The sequence below is a fragment of the Augochlora pura genome, chromosome 10 (assembly GCF_028453695.1).
Source record: "Augochlora pura isolate Apur16 chromosome 10, APUR_v2.2.1, whole genome shotgun sequence".
NCBI lineage: Eukaryota > Metazoa > Arthropoda > Insecta > Hymenoptera > Halictidae > Augochlora > Augochlora pura.
Window position 1 is genome coordinate 7,036,264 of NC_135781.1, and position 23,698 is coordinate 7,059,961.

Here is a 23,698-nt window from a genome sequence, read left to right on the forward strand (position 1 = left end):
TCAGACTCTCCCTAGGCACTCGCGATTCCCCACCTACCGACCAGTTCAAATGTCTCTTAGCTTCGGGATTTACGTATCTCTCGGGAGAATTCCTGATCTCGAATTTCCACGACCTCGCTGGATCCTATTATCAACAATTTGTAATATCGGAAGGCATGTTCATGCGCGTTCAAGTCTTTATGAATCTCTTTGTTCCAACGAGGGTAACAGAACCATTGATTTCTTGCTGACTACAGAGTTTCTTATAGTAGAAGCATGGTAAAGATGTCTCTGAAGTTTGTTAACGCCAGAACTGCATAAAATTTTTCAGTCTACTAATAATGGTGTCATTCTTTTAGTAAGAGACGAAACAGAGTGTGTCGCAAAGATGCTCGAAAAATACTGAAATAAAAATCGGGTGAACATACGAAACAAAACACAGGAGAACATAACTAATAAATGAAAGACGCAATTAATTGCGTATTCTCACGATTGCGCAGGGAATAGTACAATTTTGTTCGCTGAGAATTTGCAGATTCATCCTTCGCGCGTTTGTTTGTGTGATTTAAAGTTTAAACGACCGTAATTACACCTTGTTGACCGTAAACAGTCATAGAATGACATTCGAAAACAGAGAGCGCGTTATCTAGGGACTTTTCGTTGCAACAGTTGGGCAGACCTCTGCGTTACTAAGTACACTAGATGCGAAACTACGATCAGAAATTTGAAATGTCATGACTTCTAATTAGGTAACCTTAACTAACTACGTATGTACATGCAACGTTGACGTTTTCTTACGAAGAGGAAAAAAGAAGGAAAAAAAGATTGCATGGGAGAAATTAGAAACCTCGAAGAGCGCGGTAAATTCGAATTGTGGTATAACATACCATAATATTTAACGAACATGTATATACCTAGAATTTTACGAGTTTAATATTACACAATATTTAAGAAATTGATATTGTGTAACTAAATATTCTTATAAATTTCGAATGACTTCGAAATTTAAATACAGTGCGCAAAACTTCACACATGCGCATTAGCGACGCGCAACTTTCACACTGGTTGTCTCTGGCTTTTGCTAAAAGTAAATCAGAGAAGTGTTATAAAATACCTGGGACTCGCTGTACAGAGAATGGGATTATTTATGGATACATGCGTGCCCGTGATTTTTGTTCGCGAAGCGAGGATATTTCGTCTCCGTTTATTCGCATCTATGGACGAGTATGGCGCCGACAGATGGCGTTCGCGGCTGATCTCGCCACGACGGTTGATGTTGGTGGTCCGGCCGATACGAATTGTCAGTACGTGCACGGCGATAAGCTGACACGGTTTGGAGTTGGGGATCCGCAGTTGGTCCTCGGTCGAGTCTGCAAGGAGCTTCGGCGCGGGCTCCTCGAAGCGGTTACGCTTCGCCCGGATCCGCTGGCGGGTAGTATCGTGACGTGTCGCGATAATGTGCGGTGGTAAGACCAGTTTCCCGAGAGGAATGCACTGAGTGGATACTCTCGAGAGGTCCGTTATTTTCCCTGTCAAAGGGAGACACGCGAAAGTTACCGGTGAGATTTTTCGTGTCCGGTCGGTCGGCTGCGCGCACACGTACGCACACGTACCGCTCCTCGCGGTTTTCCCCACGAGGGAAACTGTAGTCGCTTGCAATTGTCCGAGAGGGGCGAGAGCGCATCTGAGACGCTCTTCAGAGTTCGAAGACACCGTGGGGGATAACACCGCCACCCCTCGTGCCTCCTCGACCATTACCAAGGCCACGTGGACCACGTTGGGAGCCTGGACAAAATGTGAGTATCGTTTATTTCTTCAGACGTACACCGTTTAATCGTTAACGCTAAAGCATCTCTTCCGTAAAAGAAGAGAAAAGGGGAGAGCAATTTGTAAATCCGTTCTATATTCAACCCCTTCGTCATGTTGCAAATCTTCGGAAGCGTTTGTTGTTTACCTTCTTCCTGGCTTTATCTCTGATAGAATTTAACGTATCATGTTGATCTTCCATCATCTCTTTGTGACACAGGAATTTCTTGATTCTGTAGACTGCAACAGATTGTACATTTTCCAGTTTTTTTCCACCGCGTTGATCGGATTTTAAACAATAGGGTTATAGGGGGGTTGCTAAATGTGTGTGCCGAGGAATGTGCGTGCCTTTCGAAATGGAAAGTAAATGCTTCTTTATCGACGTAGAAGGGTAGAAAAGTAATTTGTGAGGTCGAAAGTGTGCTTGTTTTCGAAGTGGGGGGAAATAACAGCTTCTTTACCGACGTGGATGGGAAAGGAGTAATTTACAGGGTCAAACGTCGGCGGAAAGTTTAACCCGTTTAATCAACGAGGACGAGTGAACTCGTCGTTTGCGTCCGCTCGAAACAACTGGCGAGCTTCTAGATTTTCGAACGTATTATTTCTACGACCAATAACAGTTCTTATGCCTCGTGTTGTAATCTTATCCCTTCGTGGGCGCCCGTAATTGAAACCCATCCCGGTCAACAGGTTATCGGTAAAATATGGAACACATTAAGACCGAGATAATAATCTGTACGTGCAATGGGGCCGAGCACAAAGGCTCAGTTGATTGATATCGTCGAGCACGCAGAACGGGGTGCTCGATTTTTTATGCGTACGAATTCAGTGACCGAGTCCGGGTCGCGTGATTTGAAAGTAATTTCCTGGGAAGTTGTAATGGCAAGGTAATTCATTATAATTCTTTTATGTCGTATTATTTTATCCCTTTTTCCGTTTTTGATACACGTCGTGCAACATGCTGCAATATCCAAGTAACATAGTGATTTTTCTTTCGCTCACCAATTATTATTATTACCATTATTAGTCGTCATCGTTTTTGATTTCCTTACTCAATAAAATTACTCTTGATCACAATTCTCGCGAATCGACGCCAAAGAATTCACGCGTGCGTTAAAATGCACTTTTTTTTTCTTTTTTTAGTTACCGTATCGAAAAATCAGCTCCCTTTTAAACTTATCACAGGGTAGCGATATCGCAAGCAACACGTTGATTATCTCCACCGTTTATATCCTCCGTCAGAGTGCAACTGGTGCAAACTCCAGCGGCGGTGCTGCTGCACTTTGTTCCATGCGGGCCGAATCAGATGCAAATTGCAATCTCGTCGGGAATCAAGGAGTTGCCACGGGTATCGTTTCTTTTTCACTTGGCATCGTGTGTCGAACGGTGAACGTGGAACTTTTACGGTACCCCGCGTGTCTTGGAATTCTGATTGATCTCCGCGATCGGTGTTCGGTTCGCCGTGCCCGCGGGACGCTCGTGTTTTACCGTCGGTTCTATTCATTTATGCGAAACAGGACGCAGGACACGTCTTCGGTAGACGATAACTCGCTGGAGAAAAGATAACGGACACATTTAGCGAATTCAGATAATTGGTTTTTCTACGGTATTCAAATTAGCTCCCTTCCCATCGAGTTGAGCGATCTTACGGACATTCCGCAAATCGTGTGCTAAACGTTCTTCCTTTTCAGACTATCTCGTTACCGTTTCGCTACAACAGTTCCACGCTTCCGCATTTAAATGAGACTTTCTCGTCATAATTAAGCGGCAGTGGCGGAACGCTACGTTTACGTATTTGTCTACTCCTTGAAAAATTGCGCGATTATTTGATTAGCTCGCCTAATCCCTTGCATGCAAAGCGAAACGATAAACATTCTCCCACGTATCCAATTTACGTCTATTCATTGCAATTTATATATTATTAAAATAATGTCTATGTTCAAAACTGTTAAAAATATTCTTGTGTACAGAATATTATGCATCGAATGAAAACCGGTGGAATTAATTTAGTTTTCGATTAGCTTCGCGTGCAAAGGGATGAATGAGAATCCTGTGCTTTAAATTAATTATTTGCACGGGGGATCTGACATGTCCCCTTCGTAAATATTCAGGATCTAATTAGAACGAGAAAGTTTACCAAATCACATTCTCCGCAAATTGGCGAGATTCGTTTCCCTAGAGCGAAATGCTCCTTGCGAGGTTAGTTTCTCGTTATGGCGAAGAAATTTGCATTCGACTATATTTACAATCAATTCCGCTGAGGTAATTTTTAGTCACGGTAGCGCGCGGTTAATCGAACAAGTTTCAAGCATCTGTTCTTGTGTTTGCTAAAGCCCACGATTTCTTCTTGGATTGTGGCCATTTCCAGGTTGCTGCGAATTGATTTATTTGAATTCACCTAACATGCATTACATGCACAGTATATTCTCTTTAATCGCTTTTAAACAAAACTGGACAATGTAGGAAAAGGAGATGCCATTATTCGAGCCTCGTGAATCGCTTTTGTAGTTGTTTTTAATTGGCGACAAATAGAGCAGTCTATTTTAAAAGTGACCCAAGTTCATTTATATTGAAATTGAGATATTTAAGGGCTGTGTTACGAAAAACGAAAAAATAAAATATATGTGTACGATATCAATGTACAACTCTCCTTATATACATATATATCTAAGGAACTGAAATTTACAATTCCTTTTAAAAAGGATAGAAATTTCTATGAGAATAGTTACTGCAGTCAACAACAAAAAGTGACTTAGAGTTTAGGACGTTTCCAAAATAAACGGCTCCATTGTCCATTTTTGTTTACAAGCTCAAGGACAAGTGGAGAGAATTTACTGTAGTCAGTGCAGTTTTTTATTATAAAGATTAACGTTAGAAGGACTGGCAGTAGTCCAAAGTGGACAGCCATAAGTCCAGACGAGTACAACGATGGTTCCATACGTTAGAACTGTACTTTTTTAATTTAACTAAATTTGCTAGCAATTAGCAGTAAAATGGCGCGGCACGGACCGCGTTGGTATTTCTACCGATCCGAAGGTTCGCGCTCGATCGAATTCGGATCGTTCACGAGCGTGGCCGGCGAGGTCGAAGGTTACCGGCCCGGAATGGGTTTTGCGTCTCGTTTTATTTGGCCGTTTCCACGAGAGCGGTCGCCGCGTCGCGTCCTCGTCCCGTCGGTCTTGGTCCGCGACCATGAAACCGGTTAGGTTCGCCGCGGCGATCTCGAGCCTCGTAGACTCTCCTAGACTCGGAGAGCACGGGCGCAGGAAAGAGAGAAAAAGGAGCGTAGATTCTCGGAGAGCGATGCCTGTCCCTGCTCGTCGCCCAGAAGGCCGTCCGCGAGCCTCTGCGTTCGTTAAATTGCATAAGCCTAACGAGCGACGTGCATCGAGAGAGAGGTGGTGCTTCGACGAGTCAAGTTCACGCGGCACGCGATGGATCGCTGTTAAACCGCTTCGATCTTGAACTTTTCTTTCTGCCGAGAGAACGCTCGGACGAGTCTGACGAGCTCCCGGATAACTCGCTCCGAAAAATTCCTCGCGTGACGGGAATAATCCGTTTTCCCCGAGACCGTGCCCCGCGGCCGCCGAGTCCCTTAGTTGCAATCGAACTTTTAGAGGCTCAAAAATTGTGGGCACAGCTGCCCGACAAAAACTTCTCGTGTAGCCGCGAACGAAAGAAAGCTGCGACCAATGGGGGCCGTAAAGCTCTGGCGAGAGCGTGCTTTTCCGACGCGGGCGCTCGAGGGACGCCGGAAGTTCAGCCTCGAGACACTTCGCGTTGTTTATTTTCGATCCAACTTTTCAATGTTCGGAGATCGCACGCACGAACGCGTCCGGAAGTTTCGATAATGGAGGCTTAGTGCAAAGTCGATGGACAGGTTCCCTGAAAGGGGGATGATGAGCCAAAAAGGGTCGGAAGCTATACTTTAAACCCTTTCGACCTGCGCGCCCCGTATTCATGCTCCCTCTTTGCTAGCTTTGTTGTTAGAACGAGGGTGATTCACGATGAAGATTTCGAACGAGTTATTAATATCTGACCGTCGAGGAAAGTACAGACATATAATAGACACAAAATCCCCCCACATCCGCAGGATTTCACGAACGACAAAGAAATTCTAATTATGCTGCAGCAGCGAAAGAAATCTTAAATAGTCCGCAAATTTTCGTGCACTCACGGCATGCGGAGATTTCTAAGAATGCAAGGAATCGTGCAAATTAACGAGACCTGGTTGCACTCGTTCTTCGATTTCACGATAAGAAATCTTTCGGCTGAAAATGTTGCTCTGATTCTGGTTTTCGATAATTCCGGAATTCGCACGACGATCCGCGATCTAGTCATAAAGCAGGTGGTTAACGTCGTTTGGCACGGTTTCTTTAGTTTCGAATCGAAAGACTCGATTTCGCGTTATTCAAAGTATTTAAGCTATCTTAGTTGTAAACAGATTTGTGAACAAGGGCTCACATTCACTGCGTAGCGTAACGCGAGTCGGCGAAGCGGCGAGAGAAGCAGAAAATTGTTGCCAAAGAGGAGACCGCCGCCGCGACACCCACTGAACGAGCGCGCTTTTCGGCATAGCTTTTCGGCAAACCATAAAACTTTGCTAAGAATAGAACGGTTGCTCTTGGCGCAATCAAATATTCCCGCGTATTCGGGTCAAGCCGATAAAACAAGCGGACCTTAGAATCGAGTTTACCGGCAGGGTCTCTCCGCACGGGCTCCTGAAATTTTTAAGAGCGGTCGACACGGTATCGGGCCCGAGACGCGTCGCCCGGCCGATTGGCAGCGCGAAGTTCCGTAGCGCGCCAGCCGGAGCGGAATGATTGCGAGCCGCGGTAATGGCTCGTTATCGCCGCGAGGATCCCAACCCGTCCGATTAGGGCCGTCGATATTCGCACGACCCACTTCCATCCCTCAGCCTTCCTTCCTACCCTTGATATTGTCCGTTTACATTAGAACATGGGATTTACGTCGGCCCGCGATGTCTGTTATCGATCACAAACGGAATCCTCTCTGCTCGCCTCGCGTGTACACGTGACTCGACCGAGCTTTTCACGGCCCGAGGGTGGCGATTTATTTCGCGCATTCGATACCTAAACACCTGGCCTTCGCGGGTGCTTCCAACGCGCTATGCTTTTCAATTTCTCGCTTATACACGGTGTCCGAGAATTTCACGCTACATAATACAACTTTGATTATCCGAATCTCTGACTGGTTTCACGAAACACATGTATGAATCTAAAGCAATCCATTAGCAACAGTATTTATTGCAACGATCGAAAATGACTCTACGTAATTGTTCTGCTATCCAGAGATATGGTTGGATAATCAACGTTCTACTGTGCCAAGCTTGATCTCGTTTCATTTATACGACAAATCGTGTTGCACATTGGCTTAAATCAATTCCATGTTAAACGTATTCTTTGGTCTCGTTTCATTTTTAACGCGAAGCAGCGCTTAAAGATCGCTCCCTCGTTTACAAGTGCTCTGAATAACTAAGAATTTCTTGATGCCTTTCTCAATCGCAATATAAACTGCGAAGCAACAAGTACTTTGCACGACGCAACGCAACTATCCTGCGATTGCCAAGAAAATTGTTGAATAGCTTTCGATACTCTGTAGACTATACTCTGTAGTCCAGACGTTTGCTGGTTAGTTTCCGGGAAGGTAAGGCGCTTAATTAATGATAAGGATAAAGAAGAGCACGGGGAACTAGAAACATTCGAGAGAACGATGATTGGTATTGTAGTAAGTGCAAGTACGATAAGAGGTGTTAATTGGCAACTAATTACATCCGCAACGTTTACAATGTACACGCGAGATCAACGTAAAGTATTTTTCTTTGTCTGTGATTGGCGCGCAATAAATAAAAGTAAATATACTCGTTAGAGGCGTGGCAAAGTTCAAGTTGGCAATAGACATGTTCAGAGGAATATAAAAGTTGCAGCAGTCGCGTGTTGGGATCTTGTCAAGTTATTTGTTGTGCTCTCTTCGAACCGCCTGTTGTCTTGTTTCGTCATCGAGAAAATAGTACTTCGACGCCTAACTGTTCAGCTGTAGTAAACCTCCTGCGTTATGACGACGTGACAAGCACGTTATGATGATTTCGATCATAATCTATACTAAATATGAGAATTATTCACTTAAGCTGAACGTAAATAAAATTCAGTATTTCTAATGTCAGTGTTTGACGTCTACGCAAAAGGCAGACGACGATAAATATTTTTCTGTCCCGTGCACGCATTTATTAACGCTATTTTTAACTATCTTTTGTATACACCTATTTTTACCAAGTTAACTTTATAATTAGTACAAGTGTGAAATAAGTTAATTGAGGAGAAGTGTCGAAAGTTGTTTTCTCAACCCTTCGATTAAGATACTGTGACATTATAATTTGGGGGGATAGCATATTTACAATATAATAAAACGATCACGAGGCCGACTAATACATTATATGTTTATAGAAATCTTTGTAATACATGGTTGGCCATGTCCGTGAAGTTCCGAGCGTTTCCAAGGATTTTATTCGGAATTTTTCCATATAGCTCGGCTGGATCTCGATTCCATCGGTCTAGCGGTTGGTTTTCGAACGTCTATCATTCTCCCAAAGTAAACACGATTAGCGTAATCTTGCCGGTGTCGTCCTCCTTCAACCGATAATATTTGCCCAGCACATGGCCGTGTCCTACCTATCGGCAGACAGCCGACGTGTATTCGCGGAGACGATAGTTTGATGTCGCTTTTCACCTCGTTTCCACGTGATCGACAAGCCCCGAACGTATATACACGTCGGCCACCCCCTTCGACGGACGTGCCGCGCCATGGCCGCGACGTTGATTCGGATCGTTTAATCCACTTTGGCCTAATTAGCCCGGCAACGCGTTGTTAGCGGCCGATCGTCCTGCCGAAAACGCCGGCTAATCGATTAACGTGCCGTTTCTACCAATGGTACACCGAGGTTATTGGACTTCGCGACGGGTGGTTCGCCGGCTGGAAAATTTCCGGGTCACTTCGACTTGATTTTCTTAATAACATTTAAGCAGTAATTGGAAAAGAAAGCAGCTCGAAGCAGGTAAAACTTTGTGGGCCAATTAGGGACTGAGTCGGGCAAATCTTGTTTCAAATAATAAATTCTTTTGGCGAAGATTCAACGCTGGCTTCGGATATCACCGATTACGTGGCGAACATTTATTTCGAGGAATGAACTCGGTTACATTGATCGCTGTCATTCGATTGTGTTTTTAATTAACCGAAATCATCGGCAAAGAGAATCGAAATGTTATTTGATTTTGCCCACCGGGCTACGAGCGAAGATTTTGCTCGAGGAACGCAGGCGAAGGTTGTCGAAGATAAAACTTGTGAAATATTCAACGGTATTGACATTCGATTCCGAGCTCCTCGGTATATGGATTGTGAATGTTTGATAAGAAGCGGTCGGGAAGCAATTTTATCAAGCATGTTCGTGAATCATATAAAATGTACACCAAACTGCAATATCGTGTGCCAAAGGTGCACGAAGTTCTTCGCTGGGAAAGAAACACGGATAGCAGTTAACACAGACACACGTCGGCATCGAATCACTGTTCTGCCGGTGATGGCAGTGTCCTGTCAGTTCGGACAATGACAGTATAAATACGTACTTCATAATCGGCACTCGTCGATGTCAATCAAATATTATTTGTGATTGACGTTATCGAAAAGATTACAGTAACGACTGACATTATTGAAATGCTACGGGTTCGATCATAAATTCAAAATGATCGAACCGCTCAAAGTAAATGCGGTGCGAGTCGAGTATCTGTTAGGCTGATTTAACGTTATTAAATTGTATTTAATTCAATATTTTCTTTCCCTTTATTAATTTAAGTTGAAGCTCGCATGTGATTTACAATTTTCAAAGTTACCCAATTTTTTATAAAATGGTTATAAATTCATCGATTAATTAAATAGTATGATCACAAATTCTTCAATAAGTTGACCAAGGATTAATTAGATTATATTCCCTTAATGATTTTAACGAGTTGAAAATACATCGTCATTCTTAAACATGTTCAATCTGTTCATCTCGAATGATATCTAAAATCTAAGATAAAAATAAAATATTCGTGTCTAAAATAAAATAAAAATGTTTGGCAAAAATGCATAAAATCTGCATACTACGGTGTGCATAATAATAAAATTAAAGTAATATTTTAAAGAACATGAAAAATATTAGATTATAGAGTTTTTCCGAATATGGAAGACAGAATGGTTAAGAATGAGCGTCATAAAATGCGAAACGAATGCGACAGATGTTTACAGAGTGTTTGGGCTGCTTCAAGTGACCTGAGATCATTGCTTAGGTCCCTCGAGGTCCTGCGTGGCCGAAAGATAAAGCGTGAGTGAGTGAAAGGGAAATAAGGAAAGAAAGAGAGAGAATGAGGAAGAATGAGACAGAGTGAGAGAGAGAGAGTGTATGCAAGAGAGAGCGAGAGAGAGAGAGGATGGTAAGATAATGAGGAAAAAGGTTGGGAAGGGTGGCAGAGCCGACCGGAAAGATCGAGGCATTCGAAGGAGAACAGTTACCCTGCAAACTTGTGCGTGGCATAGTTGTTGTCGTTGTTGTTGCCGTAGTTGTTACCGTTGCTGTTATAAATCGTAAGAAGTTGCTGTATGTCGTTCGTGTCATTTTGTATTACCACGAAGTCTCGTGGGATTTTCAAATAATAATCCCAACAATATCTGCATACTTCCGCTTTGTATTAATTCCAATATAAAAATACAGAAATAAAAAAAATGTAAAAGTTACATCGAGCTTATAATAACTCGCACCGTTGTAAAATAATAGACGCGCTTGTAAATCGACGGGTACCTAAAATTGAAATAACAGCGACAAATCGATGGATCGATGGTTAATTTAAAATAGGGGCTTTGTCGAGAAACTACGTCTTACGAGTTGTAATACTTTGGTAAACTCCTGGGATAGGATTCGCCGGACGGAAACGGCTATAGTTTGATCCCGTTGGGGGGGCCGCTATTGGATTATTCGGTAACGTGATTAGCGCTTCGCAATATTTTATAAAATTTCCGGAAGCACTGTCGACGCTTTTAATCCGCCGGTTTTCTGCGGTGTCCACTGGTTCGCAAAAAGCTTTCTCCTTCTTCCTCTTCCCCCCCCCCCCTGCCTGTCCTGTTGTCCCCCTCCGCGTCTGTTTGCAATCTTATTAATAGCGTATCTGTGTCGGGCAAGTGCAAGTGCACTCAGGATCGCGGGACCGTTCGACTGGAAATGCATTATGCGTTGCTTTCTTGCATATCGCGTCCGATGCGTCGCGTCGTTATGCGACCGGCCTTTTCCACGTTTCGCGCGACAGTTGTCCTCAACGGATTCCGTTCGAGCCCCGGAAGTCATTCCTATATCAATTTCCCATTAATACGCGTAGTATGAGAGAGCGCTTGGGATACGAGATGATGGTCGATTGTGTGTACCGGAAAAGAGCACTGACATTGCGGCTCCTCGGATTTATTTATGCTACCACGTGCTACAAAACCCAGAGATTCGACTGGCCATAACAAAGTTGGAAATCGTACTGTTCGGTTTCGGTAGGAAATTCTGTTTCTTGTCGAATCGAAAATCTCCGAAATTCATTCCTTGCTCTACCATATCTTGCTAGATTTTTATAGAATTTTTATAAAATTATTTACAATAACATTGTATCTCTCTGTTAACAATATTAGACAAATTGACTCGATCTTGACGTACCATGACCACAAATTACCTAACTCTGACAGGAAATTGTTAACGATAAAAAAGAGCATACGAAAAGGATTGTAAAGAAAAAATTTAAAGAAATTGCGGAAGTTATATACCTCATTGCAGATACAATAATTTTCGATACCGAGCAATTTAGGTGAATCATCCTGTATATATTACAGCAATCGATTTTTCCTAATAACAATTTAGTGTTTGATTTCGAGGCTTGAACTATTGCAAAGAATTTATTAACATCTGGATGAGACACTTTTGCCGGGTTGACGGGGAAACCTTTTTCCCACGCCTCTCGCGGATGACTCGAGGTTGTTGTCTCCGGAAAGGAGAAAACGCCGATCTCCCGGCGATCTCGCCACGATTTTCCGACACGCGGCTGCGTCGCAAAAGGCGAGGGGAAACGCGGCGAGAACGCGACAACCCGCGAGCATCGGTAGCGGATCTCGAGACCTGAGGCTGCGTTCACGCGACGTAAATAATCGTTTTATTTATCGCGCGTCCGATCAGATTTTCCACGCGATAGCAAGACGGTTCGCGGGAACCGTCCGCGACGGTGGTGAGTTTCTCAGAAAAATCGGTAAAACTCGAGCGATGCGTTATAACATCGGCGGGATCGCTTCGTTTTTTCAACCTGCCGGCACTTTCTTTGTTTGTCCACCGTCGACGCTCTGCTCCAAATTTCAGATGATTTTCGCGTTTATTTCTCTGTAATGCAGAACAGCGACCGTGACGAGGAAGCTTTCGTAGCAGTCTGCAGGGAGAATGGAAAATACGCTAGCAGAAGGAACGTTAAGTTTTATCTCGGATGAAACGTTGTCCGCGAAGACAAAATTGGGATATTCATTAGAAAATGTTTGATTGGTATGGCCAGTTTCCTGATGTCGCAATTTCTTATATTTTTATCAACGCTGTGTACGCGGTTAATATTACCAGACTGTGGTTTTTATTCGTTGACAACGGAAATGGGACGATATAATGTAGGATAGTGGACAGATAACATTTTACCTTTAGGAAAAAGGAAGAAATTTCTGTGTGACCACAATTTCATGAAAATGCAGGCAATTTTCCTTAATTCTTGTAGCTAGATTCACTTTTCTTTTAACAATTCCTGCTATAATTTCGTTCATACATCTTTCGTCCCCACATTCGTTATTCAATACTAATTTTTTCGAAGCTCATATATCTCGCCTTTTTGCCGATCTATACAGTAAGTCGTTTCTATCATTTCTGACAAGTCTTGGCGATCCCGAAAATTTTTTAGCAGCCAATCTCTACTGCGACCTTTGCTCTCCTTCGGTCTCTTCGTTGGCCATCGCTTTGCGTCTCCCTCGGACCACCCTAATTCTCTTGGCCGTGTTCTACCACCCTCGTCAAACTTGGCCATTTTTACTGATCTCTGGCATCGTTGGCCGACACGGCCAGTTTTTCCGGCCTCCCTAACCGCTCCAATTTCCTCGACGAGTAGTTCCCTCATTCAGTCGCGTTCCGCCGGCCACCCTGACGTTCTCGATCATCTTCGGTCAGCCTGTGCGTTCATAGTTGGATCCGGAGTACTCCAGTATCTCAGATCAGCCAGCTGGACACAGTCGACCGGTTAGTTAAGGGGTTGAAATTTCAAATAGCTCTTCCCGTCGCGGCTTTTGAAACAGAGGCTTCGGAGAGCATGTACCTAGAACGGCGCTACATGATATGAATTAAACAAGTTTCAGTGATACTTTTTAATATCGATAAACACTTGAGCGTGCGAACGAACAATCCATATTTGTATTGGTTCTCTGACTTTTCAAAGAGGACAGTTTAAGTCCTCCAGTGATTCATATTGGGTCCTATGAAATGCAATTTTATATTTAATGATCTAATAGATCAATTAATTACCCTATTTGGAAAGTAATAGTTGCGAAGTGCAGTAGTGTCCCTCGCATAGTTTCTTAGCTTGTAAACAAAAGTTTGACAAGTTGGGAAGAGGTGATACGATTATTCGAGTCTCGCGGCACATTTTTATAGTTATTGGTAATCAGCAAAAAGCTAATTCATGCGAACGTTCTGCTCGCAGATGTGCCAGCATGTCCGAAGCCGGGGTGCAGGAAGCAGCGAGCGGGGAGATGGACCGGCAGGCGTCGGTTTACGTGTTCCCGGGACCGGGTCGTCCACAATTTGCCAGCAACACGCAAGCCGCGAGCATTGGGCCCGTCTCCGATGGCTCGGCGGTCCCCGTGATAGTCGGAACAGCCACCGGTGTGTTCGCGAGAGGCGACGAGGAGGACGCTGCCTCGAAGATCAGGAGACGACCGCGTCCGATGACCCACGCAAGGTCTGCCAGCCATGGCGGAATGCTTGCGGAGAGCCTGACAGGCTCAGGGCTTCAGGGGAACGCGGGATCCTATCTAGGACCTCTGTCCGCTGTCGGTGCCACGAGACCGTCGGCCCTCAAGAAGCCAGGACACCAAAGGGCCTTCAGTCAGGGTCAGGTGGTCGACGTTCAGGGACACGCGGTCACCGGGCACAGCAGGGTTGGCTCCAGGACGGATTTTATTCTACCGCCTGGCCACAGGGAGGAGCCGAGGCCACCTACGGCTGGAAAGACACCCTCTTTTCGAGGTCACTCGCGGCAAGCGTCCAGGTAAGACCCTTTTCATCGTTGTCGGGTTCACGGCTTAGTAGCCTTTCGATCCGCTTATTTATTTTCACATCAATTTCAGCTATAGATAGTTTAGCTACACTCTTGCAAGGGAAGCTTGCGAACTTATGCAATTAAACAATTATGAAATCTTGCATACGAGTAGAGCAAATTATGCTTCGTGTAACTCTATTTTCGTTTGGTGCTTAGGAATAGCCATTGAGGAAATTAGAGTACAATATTTTTCGTGGAATATCTTAAAAACTGGTTGCAACAAAGATTGTATTGTCTTATCGTGTCTACAATATTTAATGAATAACATCGATTCATAATTTTTATATTTAATATCTGTATTTAATATCTAAAATTTAATTTTAAAAAATTTGTTCCAATTTCCATTTCATTTATCTTTCCATTATTTTCACTCCTTTTCAACGCTTTCTGTTTCCAACTTCATAGCACGGTAAAGATTGATCCCTTGCGCTATGCAGTATCGTGTCAGATTCTCAACACAGATTTGGAAACAAGTGGTAGACGAGTGTTTTGAACCTTGTTCACAGATCGGAGTCGATATACACGATAAGACGTAGCGCGGAACCACCTTGGTGGAGAAAACTTTGGTCGCGATGCTGCGGCCCCTTGCCAGAGGAACCTCGTCTCAGGACCATAGTGCCGAACCACTTGGTGCCTCCCAAGACCCCGCGGAGTCAGCACCCCAACGGGAAACGGGTGGACAATAGGTAAACTCTCGATCTGTAACATTAAACCCTCAATTTTTAAACGAAATTGTAATGACGGAAAGACTCCGTTTTTTGACATTTTCTTCTATCCCAAATAAAATTCAACAATGTACAATATATTGTGGACAATCGTTTCAGAAGATTAGATCCTTAAACTGATTTATCACGAAATTTCTAATATAAGGCTTTGATATTACCTGTTATTATCTGATGATAAAAAAATATTAAAAAAAATATTTTTGCTATAGAGCAAAAATAGTTTTTGATATAGATTTAATGTGGAAATTTTGAGTCTTTAATAAACCAAATAAAAGAGACCTGAATTGAATCCTTAATTAAGTTCTGAATTGAATCCTAAATCAAATCGTTAATTGAATCATTAATTGAGTTCTGAATTGGATCCTGAACCGAGTCCTGATTTAAATATTGATTTCAGTTTACAATCGAATCCGGATTGATATCATAAATTAAGTTTGAAATTCAGTCTTGAATCGAGTCGATAATTGAATCCTCGATTGAGTTCCGAATTAAATCTTGAATCGATCGGTCTGTTTTCAGAGTACGCACAACGAAGTACACTGTGCTGAGCTTCCTACCTCGCAACCTTCTCGAGCAATTTCACCGCGTGGCCAATCTGTATTTTATATTTATCGTTCTGCTTAATTGGGTGCCAGCCATAAACGCCTTCGGCAAGGAGGTCGCCATGATACCCGTGATCTTCGTGCTCGGCGTGACGGCGCTGAAAGACTACTTCGAGGACCGGCGAAGACTCGCCAGCGATCGCCGCGTCAACAATTTCACCTGTCGTGTCTACGTTGGGTAAGTGGAGAGACCATCTTACGCTATTACTTCATAGAACCGCACCATGACTCGACCGTCTAACATCTTGCGGTTCATTAATGTTTCTAACTGTCCGAGTTTCTGATGTCGAGTGACCCTGCTATGAATAGCGACAGGATCTGCGGTGAAGGAACCGTATCTCGGTTGATTGTTAAGATTTTCCAATGAAAAAATTAGGAGAAACCCTTGAAACTATACTCTCTTTGATACAAAAAAGAACGTCGCAAAACGTCTGCAAGTTTTCTAAATAAAAATCGTGCGAGATCGTCGGTTCTTCCGAGGACGATCCCATAGGATTTTCGAATGCACCTGTAAAAAATAATCTTTGTGAATTATTGATATTTTTTATAAAAAAAAATTAGGAGAATAGCGTAAAAGTATGCTGTTTCGAACACAAAGAGAACAGTCTAGATATTTCGCTAAGAAAAATCGTCAGAGCTCGTCCGTTCTTCTTACGGACGACCTTGCAGTAGTTGCGGTAGATCCGAGGAGGATCGTCGATTGCGATCGGATCGCGCCGGTGCTCCCGAAGCGTAAAAGTCCGGGAAATCGTGCGGAACGGCGGTAAACCGGTGCGGACTATCGGGCACACCGTGTGGTTAGGTTTTCTAAAGAGCTGTTACGTTGGACGCTCGCCTTCGGTATTTCTAGCCGCGCTCGGTAACTTCAAAGAGCCGATCGCGCGGGGCCGATTCCTTCGATCGTCGCGTCGCGTTTTTAGTTCTCCCGGTTCTGTTTTGGTTCGAGAGCCGTGAGGCGTTCGTGGAAAGAGCGAACGCGGGTGTATCGGGGCTGCGACGACGACGGCCAAAGACAACGTCTCCTATTTTCGGTTACGGACGTTTCGGGAGCCCTGTCGACGAGCTCTCGTTCGATCCGCGGAATTCGATGGATCGGCTTCGATCGGCTGGCATGTAGGTCGTGGCACGCCGGCGAACGCTCGATCCGACGTGGAAAAGAAAGTGTTCTCTCCCCTATCCTTTCGCGGAAGAGAACTAGCTGTTGTTCATGCCTTGCACTTTAATTTCGACAACTGCGTCATCGAATCGGCTATCTGCTGTTTTCGTTATCTTTTTCGCTGCGGCGGCAACTTTTACCGGCTTACTCGTATCCGTTACCATCGCGGAATGGTAGTCCGTTGTATAACGGACCGTCATCGCGTTGCAGTCCCTGCAAAAACCAATAGAATTTTCCTATAGCAAGAATTAAGCATGAATGCATTTTCTCTTCTCATACCTACCTTCGATGAATTGAAGAATTTTTTGAAATTTTTATTCAGTTACGTGACCGACTTAGACAGTTTTGTCGCAAGTGCGTAATCCACGGTTTATCCAGTCTTATTCCTGAGAACTCTTCGGGCGACTTATGGTCGGTTTAATTGTCTCAAACGCTTTCCAAAAGCGGGCACCGCGCACCTTCGCTCTTTATTCGGAAACGAGCCTATTCGTTCCGGAGGACGCGCGCACGAACCGTGAAATTTCACGAGGCATCTTGGGCAACCGTGTGTAATTGCTGGGGAACCCGTGGAAAAATACGAACCGCCCGAGGCTGTACAGCGACGCCTTGAATATGTTTTCTGCGAGGCTCAATAAGGTTGACAAATAAGGAACGCGTCGCGTAACGATGGGGCCGCGTTTACGCGATCGCGGCGGCGATGACGAAAGCGGGAACGGTTCGAGAGATCCCAGGCTGCGACCTCTCAGACGCTGAGAGCATCGGGCCTCGAAATTCAAGCGCTTTTAGCGGCTTGAACGACCCCACTCCCGGCCTGGCAACTTAAAAGAACCTTTGCATTCTCCTGGAATTCGGCATCTCCGAGAGTTTCTGCAGTTTTAAAGGCGAATTCTTGGCAACAGTATGACCTGGTGGTGCATCAAAGAATGAGGGGAACGTTATGCGAACTTGCTGTGGTACCTTGCGTTTTCCAAAATTAAGTAAAATCGTCGCAAAATAGAAAAATAGACAATTAACACTGAATTCTCTGGAGTGGTAAGATAATGACAATTTTTTGTAGCACGATGAATATTTTTCTGAAAAAAATACGAGATTTAGTGATGAACATTCTGTTCTTTCTCTACGTAGACGATAAAATATACACTTTCTTACATGAAAAATCTTATCGATGTTGATTTGCATACAAGAGCGTACTTTTATATCGTATTCGTGTATTAATGCCAGTTGAATTTCATATAAGAAAATTTGTTGTAACATCGCTATTGGAGGAAACATTTAAGCCATTTGTTTTGAAAATGGCCTGAATCTATTTTTTAAAAATATCGAACTAGCTATTTCAGCACTGCAGTGCGCAAGTGTTTGTATAAAAAATAAATGACTACTATATAGAGAAACATGTACATATCCCACTTCACGTCCGAATTTATCCTCGCAGAGTTAAATGTATCAGTTCCATTGATGCTGGATATCAGTGTCAAGACAGGGACAGGATTAAACCGTTAAATAATGAATCGCGGGTTGCACTTCTTTTTCGAGAGCGGCGAGAAACGTGTGAAATCGAACGGACCGGACGGGCGAGGACGAAAATGGAAATATCTTTCCACGTTTCTGCCGGCAGCCGCGACGGTCCCGAACGGAAGCAAAGAGAACGACAGGAATAGACAGAGGAAGAAGGGAGAGGAGCGACAGGGTGTGCATTGTATCGGTTAGCGACGATTGGACTGCGCGTTATTTATAATGCAACTCAATTCCGCGGGGTTGACCGCGGCCGATCGATGCGCCGCGATTCCAGCACGCGGGAGACAGTCGTTTGAAAAATAATACTCGTCCCGACCTTGCCCTTCGACGTCACGCCAACTTCCTTTCAATTTGCTCGATGAAAGCGCCAGATAATTCCGCGAACGATTCCGCCGCGTTCTTGAATTAATCATTCGTGAACTTTATCATATTAATCTGTTAACCGATTTACTCGACGCCGCCCCTTCACTCTCGCGCTCCTTTATTTGTGTCGACGCTTTGTTTCTAGAGATGGTCGTCGGTTTCTCAGGAAACCGGAAGAATGGCTATAATACTTTTGGGTACATAGTTCCGGGAACTTTGAGGAAGAGGAAAATTTCTTATCTCGCTAACCGATAAAGCTTTTGTAATTAAAATAGGATTAACTTCCTTCCTCGTTGTTTAGTCCACAGCTATAGTGATTAGGACTTGGGTATATAGTTTTGTGTGTCAAAAATAAGAGAGAAATTTATTTCACTAACCAACGCATTCCTTATTGACTAAACAAAATTAATTCCCAGTTTCATCATTTATTCTACAGCTAGAATGATTGTGACTGAGGTACTTAGTCCTAGGTGCCTAATTTGTGTATCCAGAATAATAGACTTTCTTCCCCCAATTATAGAATATTTTATGCTGCAAACGACATTAACATTTTGACAACATTATTTACTCTACAATTACAGAGATCAGAATTAGAGTGTCTAGATTTAAGTACCTTTATTTTCAGTGCTCGAAAATAGGAGGAACTTGCATTCACTTGTCTCATCAACCAGAGGATTTATTATGTTGAAGACAAGATAAACTCTTCGTCTTATCATTCATTCTGCAGTTAGAATGATTAAAACTCTATTACTTACTACCAAGAATGGGATCGGTTCTTAGCCAAACCAGAAGATTTCTTGCATTCATAACAAGATTAAATCCTTGTCTTATCATCTGTTCTGATCTCTGTCATTCCGAGTTGAAGAAAACTTCATCTACAAAACATCCGTGACTTTGGTTAAATATCGAAGGACTAGACACAATAATAAATTATATGCAAAATCTATCGCGAGTCCAATTCGATATTGCGGTGAAATGTTGTGGTCAATTGTTGATACGGTTTCCTTCGTATTTGACCGTCTCTACGCGCAAACGCATGCGAGAACAGGCTTTGGTCGCGATCACCGCGCGTGCATACATTCTGCCAATTCAATTAAAAGAGCGAAACAAGCAATGAAGCACGCGGACACCTATTTCGCTAACTTTGTGTCCGTTGTTTGAACGGCCTCGAGGTGTCTGGAACAGAGAACACCTTGAAAACGAAGACTGACGTAATCTCCAGGACATAAAGGTTTACATCTGAATAATAACAACCTAAAGCGATCCCGACGCCCCGATAAACAAAAACATTACGTAATCAAAGCTACCCCAGACATTACGACACACAGTCAGCTGTGACAATCGCGGATCGTACATGGAGCCGAGCAATAATCCTGTTGGCTGCGAGCTATAAATTAAATCGTTCGGTTAATACGGTTCCGTTCTTGATCTCGCGATCGATCGTTACCTATTTCTCGACCTTTCGCGTTCATTCGTTCGATGACTGGTTTTTGCCACAGTTTTTTCTTCTCCCGCTGCTCGTTAGACAAATCATTATGCCGCGTACTTCTAAAATAATTAACGCGCCGATTGCTGTATCGAGGATATACGAGTCCGCGCGGTTTTCGTCCAGGTATAGAAATTCGTATCCGTCTGGGCGCGTTTGAATAAATCAATTTTACTGGGACGTGAAGACGCTTCGACTGTCGAAGAGATAATTTCTAGCATGCTCGCTTCGATTTCATTAACAAAATGACTTTGTCGCGTGGGATATTTTCGTGCGGATAACGCGATCCACTGTCTTTGATCGTGCCGATCCTCGACACGAATTCATAGAATGTGTTCGAAGTGACTCGCAGCGACACGCAATACCGCGAGACGAATTAATTGCATTGATAGGACTTTATGGCACGAAACGTTTTGTAAATACAGGCATCGGCAGTCGCCGCAACGCGAAGCTTCTCGCGACGATTAAACTGTGTACGCCGAGATTCAGCGGTTGCGATGGAACTCTCGCGCACCGATTAGATTTAATATCGCGGCATGATCGCCGGATCTCCGTCGACCAAAAGCTTCTGGTACCCTTCGCGGTCTAGTCTATAAATGAATTTTCCAGGGAAAGCATTCCCGTGGGAAATCGTGGCGCAAACGAGCGGCGACCTTCGCCGCGCCTCCGACTAATTTCCGCCTCGACGTCTTTTTACTTCTGCATGCCATTTGTGCATCGCGCACGAAATTCGACGAGGCTCGCTCCTGAATATTTCCGCGCGCGTTACAACCCGCAAGAAGAACGGCGCGCAATCCTACGCGCGGAGGGACTACGAAAAACGCTGTACAACGAGTTCCGACCCCGAGGAAACCCGAGCGCCGAACAAAAAATCCGATCAGCGGGGATCCTCTTTCCCGAATTCGCGAAGCGGCGCGGCGCCGAGCCGGCTTTTCAAGACGATGCATGATCGCTGCCGGCGATACGATCATGCGGTATAATTTAAAAGTTTCGAAAAGGCCGTGCGCGACACACGCGGGAAAAAGAATAGCTCGCGGGGAACGCGAGCGAATAAACTAGGTCTCGCGCGACGAATTCCTGGAAAATGCTTGTCAAACGACGATGCACACGTTGTACCGTGCACGATGCACGATGCACGATGCCGTTTTATTGCGCCACCCCGCGGTTACGTGGCCGATGCCGACGCGATTGAGGGACGCGTTCACGGTTGTCCGGAGATCGAGAGATATCCGCGATTCATCGATCCTCGCGCCGCGGTGCTACGATCTCCTCGTTCGTGACCGTGATAGACAAATCCATAATCCGAGCGCAACGATGACAAACGACAGGCGATGGAACAGCGACGACATCTTTTTTTCCCATGAACTTTGTCGTCGGGCGACGCGGTCTTAATTTAAGATTCTTTTCAGGGCGGTCGTAGGCTTAGGTCATTGCTGCCTTCGATCATTGGATCTTATACATTTGTATAAGAATTTAGCAGCAGAATTGCGAAACAATAATAGCATGCTAAGTTATTTCCAATTTTTTTCAGAATTGAGCAAAGTACGCAAACATTTCAACTTTTCGTTGCTGCGATCGATACAATCATTATCATTGTGAAAAAGGATTTACATCGTAGTCATGCAACAACATAGAATTTTTGAGATAGAGAATATTATTCCGACACGTTGTCAGTTGTACAAATGCGAAGGAAAAATAATTCTTGTTTGTCAAGGAACGATTGAAACTAAATCGATTTATTCAAGCGCAAGAGGAAAGTAATTATAATACCATTCCGTTGGCCAAGATAATAGAATTATTGTAGACAGGTTCTACGTTGTCCGAGTTAAAAGTGGTTCCTAGGGTCGGTGTCTTTCTACAATTTGGCACCGTATATTCCTAGAGTGGGCGTAGGTGAGTAAAATGTCTTACTCATGCCGCACAAAAGGCTGTAGAATTAGAGAATTTACTGTACTTTCGAGGACCATTTCGTTTTATTCTGTCTGATGGGCTACACACTTAACACTCCATTCACCGGACCAAAATTTTGCAATTTACGATTATTAAAATGGTAACCATACATTTGTATAGAATTGTTGGAACACATGTTACCGGTGACAAACGCTACAATAAAATTCGCTGAAATTTATGGACGGTATATGGAACAAATATGGAAAATAAACAATATATAGGAACATTGAGTCGAAATTGTTTCGAGGGAATTATTATTTACAAAAACAATATTGACATTTTTCTCTTCTCGCCTTTCTGGTTAAGTTTACTTCTATGTCATCTTGTAATCAAAATTTGCTTCGCTTTATTAGCGGCATTATTCGTTTTAGCAAAGCTAATTCGCAAAAATCCTTATGTGCTTCAATTTCACGGTTAATGGACTTAAACTGATTGGCTTCGGAGCCGTCCACGTTACAGTTACTTTTTTTAAAGAGAAATAAAACAGCTGTGGCGTTCCGTAAACGCGGCGTTAAAGGAGCAGTCGCGGAGGCTGGAAGAAGTGGCACGACTCGGGAGAATCTGAACGAGTGGGAAGGTCGTTCGGCGTTTCGCAGGCCAGGAGCCTGGAAACTTCCGGCGCGATCGGTCCGATCAACGATATCGGCGACGACCGTTAATCGAATCTCGTTAACGAAGGCAAGCGTGTCGAACCTCGGCGGCGGGTACTCGTTTCGTAGCCGGCGCGATTCGAGGGGGCCTCTCTTTCTTCCGAGTTGCTGGTCGCGCGACCTTTACCCAGTTATTTGCCCGCGGTTGCGCACACGCGTGCACGCGCGCACGCACGCGCTGACCTTGTTCGGGCTGCCGCTTAATTTCGTTCACCGACGAGAGATCCGATGATTCTCCCGACCAACACCCGCCCGCAATGTCAAGAACGGACGGACCTTCGCCACGAATTCCAGCGGCCGATTAATCCGTGTCGACCGTTTTGTAAGCCCCGAGGCACCGTGTGTTCGTTTTTTCTGGCCCGTTTTTTGACCCTTGGAAACCGTCCGCGCGCGAAACGCTCGTTCTTGGTTCAATCGACGTCGATTAGCAATGACCGGGAGAGCGTCGTACCATTTTTCGTTGTGTCATCCTCAACTCGAAGTTATTGTTAGATTGCTCGAACTATGAAGTTTCTATTGGTTCGGTGGGTGGTCCGCCCTTGAACATTTCAGAGCACCGTGCTTTCACATCAGATTTGCCGGGCACTAAACGCGACCAACGTGGGTTGCGTTATAAGAAAGGCGAAACTGAATTTATAACAAACTTCCCGTCCTTTTTGCTGGTATGCTTTCAAACTAGGGAATATGTTCCACCATTACCTTTCAGAGAGTTTTTATACTTCCAAGTATTTTAGAACGAAAAATGTGGAACCGGCCATTTTGACTGGTACAATAGGTTTAGGGTTAAAAGAGTATTCTCATTCAGATGTCAACTCGAGCCTGTTAGCTGCAGACGAATATACTCGAGTATATCCGTCACGAAGAAATAACTATTTTTGTCTTACAATAAATGTACCGGTCTTGTTAATAAGTAAACTTTTTATCATAGACTCTTATAAGTGTCAGACATTTTAGAATAAATTTCGAACGACTGGAGGTAATTGCTTGCTAGGCAAATATGTGCATAGGTAAAAGATTAATCTACATAGACAGTTGAGAGGTAAAGCG

At 44.0% G+C, this 23,698-nt stretch overlaps 1 protein-coding gene across 3 annotated transcripts in view; it reads left to right on the top strand.

Annotated features, from left to right (window-relative positions):
• The first annotated feature begins 1,296 nt into the window (after window positions 1-1,296).
• LOC144476095 (phospholipid-transporting ATPase VD) overlaps window positions 1,297-23,698 on the top strand; it is a 44,406-nt gene continuing 22,004 nt past the window's right edge. For all 3 annotated transcript variants that reach the window (XR_013494966.1, XR_013494967.1, XM_078192687.1), the window contains exons 1-4: window positions 1,297-1,775; window positions 13,587-14,153; window positions 14,711-14,890; window positions 15,449-15,709. Coding sequence is in view for 1 of the 3 variants with exons in the window: in XM_078192687.1 (XP_078048813.1) it covers window positions 13,597-14,153; window positions 14,711-14,890; window positions 15,449-15,709 (998 nt within the window). In the remaining 2 variants the exon portion in view is untranslated. The remainder of the gene's footprint in view (window positions 1,776-13,586; window positions 14,154-14,710; window positions 14,891-15,448; window positions 15,710-23,698) is intronic.